General features: G+C 34.8%; 1 protein-coding gene across 1 annotated transcript in view; it reads left to right on the top strand.

The window, feature by feature from the left end:
- The first annotated feature begins 668 nt into the window (after window positions 1–668).
- The window catches only part of LOC135221762 (coiled-coil domain-containing protein 97-like), a 288,446-nt gene continuing 274,770 nt past the window's right edge, over window positions 669–14,344 (top strand). The window contains exon 1 of the mRNA XM_064259578.1: window positions 669–690. Within this exon, the coding sequence (XP_064115648.1) occupies window positions 684–690 (7 nt within the window). The 5' untranslated portion in view covers window positions 669–683. The remainder of the gene's footprint in view (window positions 691–14,344) is intronic.

Genomic DNA, 14,344 nt, shown 5'->3' with positions numbered 1-14,344 from the left:
AATATCAAGGCTTAAAATATTATTTTCTTAAAAGCCCTTCTGCTCGCTTTTGGTGTATAATTTATTCTTTCATAAAGTCAATTGAAGTGAAAGAATGTGTAGATAACGTCATTGGCTCTCTGGCCAGAAACTGTTAATATAGAGAAGTGAATGCAAAATGTAAAGTAAAGAAATCTAACACACCTAGGCCTAGAAACAAAATCTTGGCTTTGACAAAAGAATAATTGCATAGGCGAATATATGCTAGTAAGCCATCATTTTTGAAGTGGTTAAAAAATATATCATAAATAATTCTATTTGTATGAAAATCCAAATATTCTTCTAACGAATATAAAATGAATATTTTCAATATAATTTCAGTGTCGCTATTCATTGTAGACCTACGTATGTTACACCAGATGGTTCTTGTTGCACCGCCGCTCTAATGGTTGCGTCACACGCGCTCTACTCACACATTGATATCAGCGGGTGCATTCTACTTTTGTATTTACATATCTACACCTTTTCAGTGCTGAGACGTAAAAACAGTCAAATAGGACCATTTCAAATTTTATGATTACTTTGGAAGCAATATTGATGTTATCACAATTTAATAATTTTTTTTATTTAACAATTGAACTGAGGTTGATGACGACTTTGTTTTGGTCAACTGCATCAGCGATGATGGAACGAAAGTTTTGAAAATGTTTCGTAAGTGTTTGGCTACATGTGATATTTTCTTACAGTTTTGAACTATATGACAGATTTCACTCTTATGGAACATAATGTGGCCTTATTGTATGCAATAATCGTGTTTTCACATTAAAATGATAGATAAATATGGAACATATTAGGTTGCCATTTAGTGAATTTTGAACGAAATCCTATGCACTCATGTAGCATCAGTTCTGAGCATAGCTGTGCAGTAAGATTTCAAGCACTCAAACAAACATTCATAAACCCACCCACGTTCCTATTCCCCTTCTCCCCTCCATCCTACCCCCACACGTATTCATGCATTCATACTCAAAAACGCACACAAATGAGCATGCTCACACAATTCTCTCTGTCCCCCACTTTCACTTTTCTTATGGATAGTTTCTGAATAGTATTCCTCCTGGGAGTTGGAACTTGGGAGTCTGTGAAGACTTGGAGAAGGAAAAGGTTTATTTTTGGCTCCGAAGCAGAGCAAAGCTTCCCGTAATTACGTACAGCGGATGTGATCTGTTCTGTAATGAGATGAAAGGGGTGGTTATAAATGAAAGGGAAGAAAAGGACAGGCAGTTATAACCCCTTTTAATCTTTAAGGTACCCATCGGTACGAGGAAAAGTTCTACAGCAGAAAGTCCTGGTTAAGTCGTAGAGAACCAGATAAGAGCATAGGAACATTTGCAGGCGAAGATAAAGGATGAAAATCTGAGGAGGATACTCCAAAGATTTCACTTACTCAAGAAAGACAAAATAATTTTTGATGTGAGATTTGAAGGGGCAGCTGTTATTCAAAGCGAACAACAGCTGCTTTGGTCCGGGAGTTTTGGATGAGGTGGAGTTGGATGCATTTCAGTAGTGTCTCTGTCGACAGGCTTGCCTATGCGTTGCTCGAAGAAAATTGAGTTGTGCAATTGCCACTGCTTGTTACGTTGTGACACTTCCTCGCTGGCACTGGCTGGAACTTTGGAGGAGGAGGGAGAACAGCGTGGGGTAAGGGTGGAGGAAGGAATAGAATCAGAATCGGGTTTGGGAGGTAGGAGGAGGCTTGGATCAGAAAGAAGGAAGGTTCAGGCACTGACTGTTTCACGTGGCATCGGCCTATAGTCGACTTTTCTTCTTGGAGTCTGCCACTGCTTCCGTGGTGGTGGGATTCCAGTCAGTTCGATCAAATTAACGAGTTAGATACTGGTCAAATAGTTCTGTGATCTGGTGTTTTGTGAGCCTGATTTATTTCCCGGAACCCTATCGCGGAAAATGCGGAACTCACGGAATTACCCTCTTTCACTTTCTTATTTGTCGGGAGATATTTTTTCTTATCAAGGCATTGTTGTAAAGATGGAGATCACAGATTTAATTTTATTTATCATTTATCGATTTTTTGTATGTAAATGGCGTTTGAAGTCCCAATAATAACTGGCGCATGTTTAGAAGCGCATAAACTAATTATTTGTAGAAAACCAGAAACTCACGGAGGTCTCAATAACTTTCTTATTTCTAAAGATATTTTTAATATTAGGGCATAGTTTTAAAGTAAAGAACCCAGCTTTAATTTTATATATCATTTGTTGTTTTTTTATATATGTAAATGGAGCTTAAAGCCCCAATACTAATCTCGCCGCAATGGAAGAATTAAATAACAAAACTCCTATATCGAAAACTAAATTCGAATTGGCGACAAAAACTTCATTTACACCGCAGTCATTTAATACGCTTCTAATGCCATTTACACATAAAAACCAACAAATGATGCATCAAATATATATATATATATATATATATATATATATAATATATATATATATATATATATATAATCGTCGTTACTGCTCGTTCAGTTGCATTTGGTTGCCTACGAAATTAGTATTCGGCTCTTTTAGAATGATTCGACTTCAAGCTGTGCCGGTCGCTTTCTTCTTCCTGCTGGAAGAACTGAGTAAAGCACTATGTAATTTTTGGGGCGCCATTACACTTCATTCGGTGTGCTGCTTTAATGTTCTCCCCTGTTCTTGAAGCGGAAAGGATAAAATGTTATTGATTATCTTTTATACATACTTGTATGGATTTGTACCATATGCCTGTGTGTTGTTTCTGCACAGAAAATGACGAGGCGAATAGAGGTGCGTCAGATATTGAAGATAGAATGTTCAGTTACGTTCACTGATTCATTCATTTATTCTTTTCTGGAGATTACGTATATTCGCTTTCTTCTTCAGGTTTTGTTTTATTTCAAGTATGACCTTTCTGTTCTACGGAAAATTGCATTTGAGTTGTTTTGCGTCAAGCTAGATCATTGAACAGTAATCATGCAGCTAAGAAAAAAATCTACTGGCTCTCGTCTTTCAACTTGTCTTTTGTTTCATAACGGTTATGCTCCTTTTTTTTTTCTTTATCAAGTCAGGGTTACGACTGGACGGTGTTGTCCAACCAAATGATAATGAGTAAGTAAATCAACGGTATGTTCATGATTTCACAGGCACAACAGTTGGCCCTTCCCTTGTCGGCTCGGCTTCTGTTGAGTGCTTTCGAACACAATATTTACCGAAACTATGTAAGTTAATTATTATCCACTGATTGGCGAAGCAAAAAAATAAATAAATAAATAAAATAAATATATATTATATATATAATATATAACATATATATAATATATATAATATATATATAGATATATATATATTATATAAATATATATATAAATATAATATACGCATGTGTGTGTATAATAGAATTCACAATTTTTCTTGCATTATATGTGCGAACCATAGACTACTTGAAAAGAGGACTACCGACTCCGCTGACCGGGTCCTCTAGGTCGGGTCCCAAACGTAAATAGCGCGCATTTTAACGAACGCGCTTACATTGACTTTTTGTTGTTGTCTACTTAAGTTTATTTTTATATAATATTTTATTTCCAAAAACAAAAGTCTTTTATCACTGTTTTCTAATAAACATCAATTTTTTTCTTTTATTCTAATTTTAATACACGAAATCAGTACAATTATTAGATAAAGATGCAATTTTCTTTTATATAAGAAGGATAAAAATATGATGCCAATATAGAAAAAAATATCGAGAAAAGAAAAACAAATGTAGAAATTTGCAACACTGGAGAATTACTTGATTTCTCAGATCCATTGAAACAAAAGGTTTTTTTTTATTGTTGGTTATCTTGTTCATAAATATGGGGTAACAGATGGAAGTGAAGGTAACATCAATTGAATTTTTAGAGAAACTGAATCATAGTGGCCTTTGTGTTCCTTCATTTGACATATAGTTCTCTGTTCATAGTGCATTCCATTTGTTTGAGAAATTAAGTGAGCCGAGAAAATATTGTGGAAATTACGTGGCAAAGCTCTTAGAAACGATTGATTCTTTTTTTTGGCAAAAAACAAGAGAGCTTATCAATCTCTCAAGAATATTTTGTTCAAAGCATATGTTTAAACAATTCCGGTCGAGAGAATGAACTACTAGGTTGCTTCAACGACGAGAAAACCTATCAAATTAAGATTAATGGGTAAATGAAGATATAAATTAAGATGTTTTCTTTATTTTTCCGTAGCATTTTTGTACCCCTTTATTTCTCTTTATATCTTGGAACTAAAATACTACGTAAATTTATCAAGCTCTGCCATATCCACGATTGTTTTTCTTTTCTTGTTATTGATATTATTTTCTATATTGGTATCATATTTTTATCGTTCTTATAAAAAAGGATATCGCATCTTTATTTAATAACTGTACTGATTTCACGTATCAAAATTAGAGTAAAAAAATAAAGATTTTTTACCCTAAACTTTGATAACAAAATAATATTTAAATTATGTTTATTAAAAACAGTGATAAAAGACTTTTTTTAAATCAAATATCATATTAAAAAAACAAGTAAACAACAACAAAAAAGGTAATGTAAGAGCGTTTGTTAATGGGACCCGACCTTGAGGACCCGGGCAGCGGAGTCGGTAGTCCTCTTTTCAAGAAGTCTATGGTACGAACACACTTACTTGAACAGGTGTAGCCTATGAAGTCCAATATGTAAGCTAACGGCGAAATTTTTTCATCAATAAAGCCGACGGGGCAGGAAATCTAACTTTATCCGAAGAGAGAGAGAGAGAGAGAGAGAGAGAGAGAGAGAGAGAGAGAGAGAGAGAGAGAGAGAGAGAGAGAGAGAGAGAGAGAGAGCGGTTAAACGAAATCTAGGGGAAAAAATATGTACGCACTTATTTGTATTCCCTCCTTTCTAGGAATGTACCTGTCACAACTACGACGCGGAAAATTATTAACACCTCAGTTACTAAATATGTCAGAGGAAGCGAAACATTGAAATTCGTGGGAATGAAAAGGCGAAATAATCAAAGTCAACCAACGTCCATTGTTTGAAGCTAAAAAGTCCTCGTATCTCATTAGTATTTGGGTCATGGGTGCTTCGACTGCCATTGTCCCCAGGCCGGATAGACAATGATAACGGTTCCAGGGAAGTTCAGTATCACGTTTTCTCATCATCGAGAGCGCACTGTTTACCCGTTTTACGATCCGCGATAAAAACAAGGTTGTCCTGGTCGTAAGTGGAAAGAAGAGAGAGAAGCCGAGTGGGAAGAAGAAAACGAGAGTAGTAAACAGTGAAGAAGAGAAAATTGATCGAGACATACGAAGAAGAAAATGGAATACAGTAGAGGGGAAGCTATAGCAATATAGCTTCCTGCGGAAAATGGAACTTTCATGATTTTTACATCCAAAATTCCAATAGATTTCTTTAAGAAAATTAAGTCAAAGAAGTAGCCAGGGGAGTTATCATGAAACGAAGAAAATAAAAACTTGTGAAACATATTACTTAATCAAGAGGGAGAGAAATAACTTGTATTAAAAAAAATAAAAAAAAACTTTGTAGCTGATGAAAGTATTATGGCAAAGGGTCACCGGGTAGAATTCGGCAATAAAAACGAGTAAATGAAGACAAAATAGAGAAACATCCTGTTTTCGGAGGTAAAGCAGATTATTCACACGACCTGGAAAAACAAGCCTATTGAGTTTTCTCTCCTGTTGCTTTGCTCCATATTAATTTTGGGTGTTATAGTTCATATTCGAGGTCTTTGTGTGGACCCTGTCCCCTCTCCTAAGAATATTTGTTTTAACTGGTGTTTGCTTGTTTGTGTTTCTTAATTTCTTTGTGACCGGAAAGTCGTCAAATTACTTTAACAACATTATCATTTTGTCTTACATATTTTCAAAGTTAAATTGATGATTGTACTTATTTCTTTACCCTTTTTATTTTTTATTTATTTTTTTTTTGCTAATTTTATCAGTATTTTACTTTACGTATCTTCTCTTGGCTCTTTTTTTTTATTCTTAAGATATATTGACATTCCTGAAAGCTTTTCAGTAAGTCATTAATTCCTTCCAAATGCTTGCGGTTTTCGAATACTCTCTATGAAATTTATATATTTGTATGTAACAACGCATGTCAAGCATGCGACCTTGCAAACAGGGTTTGCATATATATGGTTGCCTTCCTATTTTTATCTTTTTACTGTAATGCTTGAATATAATTAAAACGGTCTGGTTTAAAGCTAAGGACTATAGCCCTGAGCTTTAAACCATATATTTATATATACTGGTACAAATGTTCTGGTACAACAGATTTATATGTAATAAAAGCGGTTTTTATGGGATATATACATATATATATATATATATATATATATATATATATATATATATATATATATTATATACCTGTGATATATCTCTTTAGTTACCACATTAGGTAGGTACTAGTGTCTTCAGTGCAACTCGCGCCGTGCACTGTAAGCATTAAGGGTGATTGTCACGTCCCTTTGGCCGCTAGCTTCGCACGCTTTTTACCTTTCCACTTTATCTCTGTCCCAGCTTCCTTCTTTACATCTTGCTGTCCTATCTCTCTGACTCTTACTTTTCTTGGAGTGTTTGCCCAACCACTCCCCCTTTTAACACTCTACGCTACGAATGGATCATCAGATAAAATGTATAAAAGGCGAAACTCGAACAGTTGAAGAGTAAAAAAAGTGCCACAGTGCTGGTTTTATAGCCATAACTTCACGATTCATTAATTCAATGCTCAAGTCTACACAGGTGCCATAGGATTTACTGGAACATGCCTCCAGCGTTAAGAATTGCTCTGAACTACAATTAAGCTTGATTGCTGTGCCCGTTTAGGAGAGTAGATAGGTAGAAGAAACATTTATCTTTACTTTCTCTTCATCTCTCTCTTTTTTTCCTCTTTTTCATTCTCCCGAATTTACCAAAAAGAAGTTGAAATCACTCTTATCTCGACCCACATTTATTTTCAGTAAGTTTTCAAATTGGCGAGCTTCCTTATGGCAATATTCTGCGGCACTCGAGAAAGATTTTTATTCGGTACGTATCTGCAGTTAATCACGATGGGGACTTTAACAAGGGAAGAATTTCTCTCTCTCTCTCTCTCTCTCTCTCTCTCTCTCTCTCTTCTCTCTCTCTCTCTCTCTCCTCCGTTGTCCAAAAATATTGATTTTAATCCATGATAGACTCCAAGTTCACCCCCCCCCCTTGCCTTCCTTTTTCCTTCTGAAAAATTTTTTGTGGATCTCTTAAACATTTTGATTTTTTCAAATAAAAATCCTTAAGGTTTGAATCTCGTGTGTTTATTTCGTATTTAAGAACAACATATTTTACAACTATACTTTTCCAAAGCATGCAAAGCTATTAACATTTCAAATTCTGAATTCAGCTTCCATTCCCCAACCACGACATGGTCAAAGCTGACAGATGAACCCGTTGAGGTAGGTGTTAGAGGCCATTAAAGAATGATAATGAAATACAATCCGTTCCTTTTTTACACGCCATCCAAATAGGAAACGGCTGAGCACGAGGGACTATAAAACGCAAAATGTCCAGCTGAAGGTTGTCTGCTATACTTTGGCTACAATGAGCTGCAGTCAAAGCTGGGCGGGTGTGGGAAGGGAGGTTTGGTGAACCAGGGTAGGGGGATGGCTGCGTACAAGGGAAAGGCAATGGAATAGAACTACATAAAATATCAGGAAACGAGAGGAGGAACTAGGAAGACAGTCCCTCACCCGTGCGGATGCAGACAGTTACGTCGACTCTTATGATGACCTACCTACTCCAAGGTCTCACGCCAGTTCTCCCAATGCCAAGGTCAGCTGTAGTTTTTTGTTTTTGTTTTTTTAATCTCTCTCTTTCTCTGTCCATGAGTTGAACATTTTGTTTTTATCACTACAGCTTCTTTGTATGTATTGCTGTCTCTTCTATGCGGTGGTTTTGTTCTGGAATATTTTAAGATTATTTGCTACTCTTCAACTTTTTTATATAGCTTTTCATATATTTTAGCAGATAATCCATTCAGTTTCAGTCGAAATAGATATTAGTTATTTTTATATGTATCTTTTCTCTTCATCCTATCTTTTCTGCATATGTAAACTCTGTTCTCTAGATGCTTCCTCATTGCAAGTTGATGGTTTTTTTCGGAATGGTACATGTTGCATGAGGATGAAAATTGTAACATAGAAAGGGGTACAAGTCTCCCGCTAACCTTGCAATAATAATGACATGAACATTGAATGGTTCATTTGGTAGTTAATCGACTTGGGTGCACCACAACTAAGGTGACGAAGAGCATGAAGAAGCTAGTGACGACATTCAAAGGGACTTGCTAAGAACTTGAAGGCTGACTCCTTTTGAAACCACTCTCTGTTAGGGAAAAATATGTCTGGTAAATAATAATAATGATGATAAACTTATCAGTTATGTTCATGTTCACCACAGATCAAGTTTAATGGTGTCACGCATAGTTTTTGTTTTGCTAGATAATTGTTGCCTTTTCGTGATTGTATCTGACATTACAATAGACAAAATTGCAAACTAGATGGAGTTATTTTTAATGAAGTACTTGAAATATCAGATGATCCGTCCCTTGTTCAACTCTTAGTTTTCGTTGTACCAGAGCAATCGTGGGTCTGAGACAAAGTTCTGTAGATTCCGGCTGGTTTATATTTATCTGACACAAAAGGTGAAAGTTGTTCCATCCCCCTTAGGACCGTGGAACTGTCCCAAGTTTGCTAAGGAGAGAAGGCAATGACATATCTCAGGTATTTTAGATCAAATTTTAAATGATGATGTTGATGCTAATAATTGTATGGAATATATTAAAGATACTGGGATGTTTTATATTTAGATGTAGCAGAGTTAATGTATTATTTTCAAATAGTAATTTATTTTTTAACACTGATTTATTTTCCATAGTAATTCCTCTTATTTGCATTGTGGTACTGAATACCCTAAAGGTCCTTAGTGCCATGTCATTAAACCAGACATTCATAAATCAATCAAACAATAAATTTATTTTCAAAAGTATTTTGGTACAAAAATCTGTTGGTTTTGCAAGCTGTCAATTAATATCATTAGTTTAAGAATAGGGCTTTAAATATAGAACTCTTGATAGCGACTTTGGCCTTTGTTGATCTGTAACTACACGTGTTAATGATATAACCTTCAAAATGATGGCCTTGTCATTGTGGCCAAGAATAATGCCTAGGTAACCTAGTAGAATATTTTGGCATCGTTTTGAATTTGCTGACAAATCTGAGAACAAGCTGTTAATAACTGTGGTGAAATGAAACCAGCGACTTCAAATTACTATCAATATTGACTACTTGATGCTAAAATTGGCGCTGGACAAAGAAATACCATAAAATGTGCTCATGGGTCACGGCCTTAGTGATTAAGGAATTCAAACGTAGAGTCAAAGACAAAATTAGAGAGCAAGGACGATTTTTATATGAACTAGTAAGGTCTTCTAGAAGTAATGGACCACAAGTAAATATGATAGGTATTCCTTTCCTAACGGCTCTTGGTCTGCTGCATCAAGTAATTTAAATATATACTTTGTCAGTTTTTTTCACGTTTTTCTTTTGTTAGGGAATAACCGTATAATTTAAAGGGAAAATATCTTGTATAATATACTGAATTAAACTCTAAAAATATCTAGAACTCTAAATTCAGATATAATTGAGTTTTGTTTCATATTTGTGTTTTCTCTGCATTAGTGCCTACCGTCCTCATGAGATCTTACAACTGAAGAACTTGAAATGTAGACAAAGAAAATACGTTGCATTCCAACTGCAGACTATTTATCTGAATACTGTCAGGCTCTCAAAACATTAATAAAATCAAACGAAAATCCTAATGATAATAGGATCTATAAATAGCACCGAGATCATTAGCATTTTTTTAAGTCTAAGGAATACAAGTTGTGCCCTACATGTACGGTATAACAAAATCTAAATACAAGCAACAAATCTTATGTGTTGCAAATGAGGATACGTTTCTAGTTATTAACTTTAACCTTCTGTTACTAACATCTGAGTTCTAGAAATTTTGACCCTGATGCTCTCACAAAGTGCGTATGCGTATACGTGAAATACTGTAATTATGGCTCGCAGTCAGAAAGCCACCTGCATATCGCATATGTACGTACAAGTGACACTTTAACCGGATATTAATTATCAAGTGAAATTATCATGTCTTGGACTTATTTTCGTGCTGTAACTTTTCATTCTCAGAATTAAGAAGATTTTTTAACTTTACGTTCGAAATTCGAATCGGAGTTCAACAATTGTTTGAGGAGTGAACGCTGAGGCACCGTGAACAATTGTTGCAGAAAAGGATAATAGTCATAATGAATTAAAATAAACATTTTGAACTAGCATAAAGTAAATTTAAACTTAAAATAAATAAAGTAAACAAGGGAATAAAGCTTTACACCTCACATAAATAGTGTAGTTTGCCCGCAACTGTATTTGTCAAGTGAGTACTTAAGAACCAGGAATAATCACAGGAAAACAAAGAGGAAGGATGGTTCATAAGTAAGGGAGAGCTGAAGAGAAGGGAAAACTTTCAGACGACTAGAATGCTCTAAAAAGGAAGTCCAGGGAGCTATAGACAGAAACAATAGAATTGTTAGAAGTGTAAATGAGTTAGAGGTAGGAAAATATAAAATAGCTAGAAATGTAAATAATTTAGAGATAGGGAATAATAATATTTTTAGGAGTGTAAATAATTTAGAGTTAGGAGAAAATAGAATATCCAGTAGTAATGTTAAGAACTCTGAGGTAGGAAGTAGAAGAAGGGAAATTAGTTTAGGGCAGGTAGGTGAAGGAACTAACTTTAGTAATAGGCCTTGAAGAAAATAGTTGTTCACAAATGACAGATAAATGGTTAGATGGTAGAAGCACTTTTGTAAGTAGAGAAAGTGAAAAGATAGTGAGCAAGACAGAAGATACATCAAGAAATCTTGAAATAAAGCTCATAAACACCCAAGGACTGACAAAAGCAAAACTAATCGAGCTAGTGACATAACAAAAGAAAACACAATTATGTGCATCAGAGAAACACACCTTGAACAGCAAAAATTACTGTTTCCAACAAGCATCAGAGTGGTAGACTCAATGAGAGATGAAGACGACACCAAAGGAGGAGGTTTACTAATAATGTATAGAACCAAGATCCAAATGGAAAAAGAAAAGTCAGAACACAAAGACATTCTAATAGTAAAGGGTAATTATAGAACAGCAATATTTAACCTAATTCTAGTCTACATGTCAACCAGTGATAAAGAAAGAAATAAACGAATGATAAGCTCCTTACATGTAGCAATAGAGAAGGCCACAGACCTGCCTGTGATTGTCCTTGGGGATTTCATTGGGCATGTGGGTTTCATAGGGACACAAGAACTTGACCAAAATGGAAAATACGTTGTGGACCTAATGGAAAAATACGACCTAACGCTATTAAATGCAGATCCCATTTGCAAAGAAGAGACAACCTGGAGTAGAGGAGATCAGAACAGCACTATAGAGATAGCCCTAATCAACCAAAATATGTATAAAAACTACGAATATATGGAGATAGATGAGGAAAAGTATGAATATGACCTATCAGACCACCACCTCATAAAAGTCCAATTCAGAATGAACACAAAAGTAAGGAAAACATTCAAAAATGAAACAAAAGAAATCAAATATATATGTGAACAAAACAGAAGAGTCCACCAGGAAATACCTTAAATATATAGAATGTAAAGCAAGCCAACAAGACAGAAAAGGAGATCTAACCAAGCTAGAGGAAACAGTGAGTGAAGCAAAAGCAAATAACCTAGAGAAGATAATAATAATAGAAAGATTAAAGCAAGGAAGGCAAGAAGAAATAGAACCATTATGGATCACCAAAGAAATATAGAAAGAAATAAGCCAAGAAGTATATATAACAAATTAATCAGGAAAGCCACATGAGTAGAAGAAAAGAGATACTATGAAGAAGCATATCATAAACAAAAAGTACAGATAATAATAAAGAAAGCATAAAAAGAATATGAAGAAAAGGTTAGAAATGGTGGTGATGAAGGATAAAAACAGACACAGGAAAACCTGGGAATATATAGACTTGCTGAGAGGAAAGACCACTTCGGAAAAAGAATAGATAAGGATATACGACGAAACTAAGCAAGAGATTAAGGAAGAAACCCTATGGAAAAAGCTGGTAAAATTCTGGGAAACAGTATATCAAAAAGATGAAAACAGTATAAACATGACATGAAAGAAATAATGAAAAGATTAGGACAGCATATGATATACCATATATCTTTAAGAGAACACATGAATGGAGTGTATGACCTAACAAAGACAGAAATTAAACCCATGGAAGAAGTCAATATAACTGAAAAAGATGTACAAAATCAACTCGAGAAAATGAAGGCAAATAAAGCACCAGGGCCAGACGGAATGAAGTCAGTTCTGCTCTAACTATCACAAAGTACCAACCTTCAAAAAAGAATTGGTAATTGGCAGAACGTTTAAACAGCGTACTGAAAGGCAGGAAACCACAGAGAAGCTGGTTTAAATAAAAAAATCAACACTTACACCCAAGAAACAACACCCCACTGTCAAAGATCTTAGGCCAATTGCACTAACAAATGCACCATATAAAATTTTCATGGGGATCCTGAAAACTTAAATAGAAAAGCATATTAGAAATATAGGAAAAATGAATTAACTGCAATCAGGCTTTACCTCACAAAGGAGGGGAATTGATAATTTATATATCTTAGAATATTGCATACAAGAAACGTATAGAAGAAAGGACCCCATTATTTGTTGTATCAATAGACTTCCAAAAAGCATTTGACTCCGTTAATAGAAAAAAGCTCATAGAGGTCATGGTTGAATATAGACTGCGTGCAGAGGTAATAAGCTCGGTAGCAAAGATATATACAAATTATATAACAAGTCTATGCCTTAACAATATAGAATTAAAAGAACTAAATGTAACTAATGGAATAAGATAGGGATGCAATGGCTCAACCATATTCTCTCTACTAATGACGTACCCGATAATAGAAAAACTAGAAAGTACAACAGAGGGTTTCACTAGGACACACCCTTGAAGAAATAACAAAAGCAATAAAAACCGTCATGGAAATAGCGAGCGATTGTGGCCTAAACATAAACAAAGACAAGAGTAATATATTAATATACAACGACTGGTTGTATATTAATATATTACCTAGGAGTGACAATCAACAACATGAAAGACTTCAGAGAACAGATAAAAAGGACCCAAATTAAAGCAAAGTAGATGGCAAATATGGCTAATGCAGTCATTAGTAAAAGCTGTAGCAGGGTAAAAATAAGTAAATTGCATGGGAAAGGATTAGCCATGCCATCCTTCATGTATGCCATAGAAGTCATGACACTCGACAAGAAAACCATAAATGGATTTCAGAAGATAAACAATCCAGTATATAGAACAATTTTGAAAGCTGCAAGTTACCCAGCAAGTTGTGCGTTCTGAAATAGGGGCCTCTTCATGCCACTCAAGAGATTTGAGGATTAAACTATTCTACCTGAAACATACACTTGAGAGTGGTGGAAATAGGCTCCTATATGAATAACCATGGATCAGTATGAAAACAAGAAAACACCCTGGATAATGCAAGTAAAAGAATATATGAAACTTAAGTAAAATTGAAGCAGTTAGACAAACAGTTAAAAGAAATAATAAACAACTGGGATAGAAAAACATGGCAAAAAATGAATGAAAAGACAACATTAAGAATCTACAGAAAATATAAAGAAAATATAAGATAAGAAATCTGGTATGATATCACTGAAAAAACAATGCTGATCAGTAGGTAATACTAGGTATGGCCAGACTAGGTACACTAGGATTAAATGATAGAATAGGACAAGAGGAGAAGATACGAAATGTTTGCGCTGTGAGGAAAAAAAATGAAATTTAGAACATTTCTTACTGTCCAGCATACAATGAGATTAGAAATGGATAATAATAGTTTTGGGCAGCAACCGTATCAGGAAAATAAAGAGGAATTTGTAGCTAATATACTCTTATTGGTGGATCTACTGATGGAGGAAGTGGAAAATAGGAAAGAATTTCTAAAAAAAAAAAAAAAAAATTTGGTATTTCAGAGAGAATAAACTCAAACAAACACAAACAAAGGAGAAATAGAACAAGCAAGGGAGCCACTTCAAATGCATATCCCGCCTACTACTACTACTATTGCTGTCAACTGAACGCCTAGGAACTGGGAGCAATTTATTGTTGCAGAAAA

This window comes from Macrobrachium nipponense, chromosome 3, assembly GCF_015104395.2.
Source record: "Macrobrachium nipponense isolate FS-2020 chromosome 3, ASM1510439v2, whole genome shotgun sequence".
Taxonomy (NCBI): domain Eukaryota; kingdom Metazoa; phylum Arthropoda; class Malacostraca; order Decapoda; family Palaemonidae; genus Macrobrachium; species Macrobrachium nipponense.
This window is presented reverse-complemented; position numbering and strand designations above follow the sequence as displayed.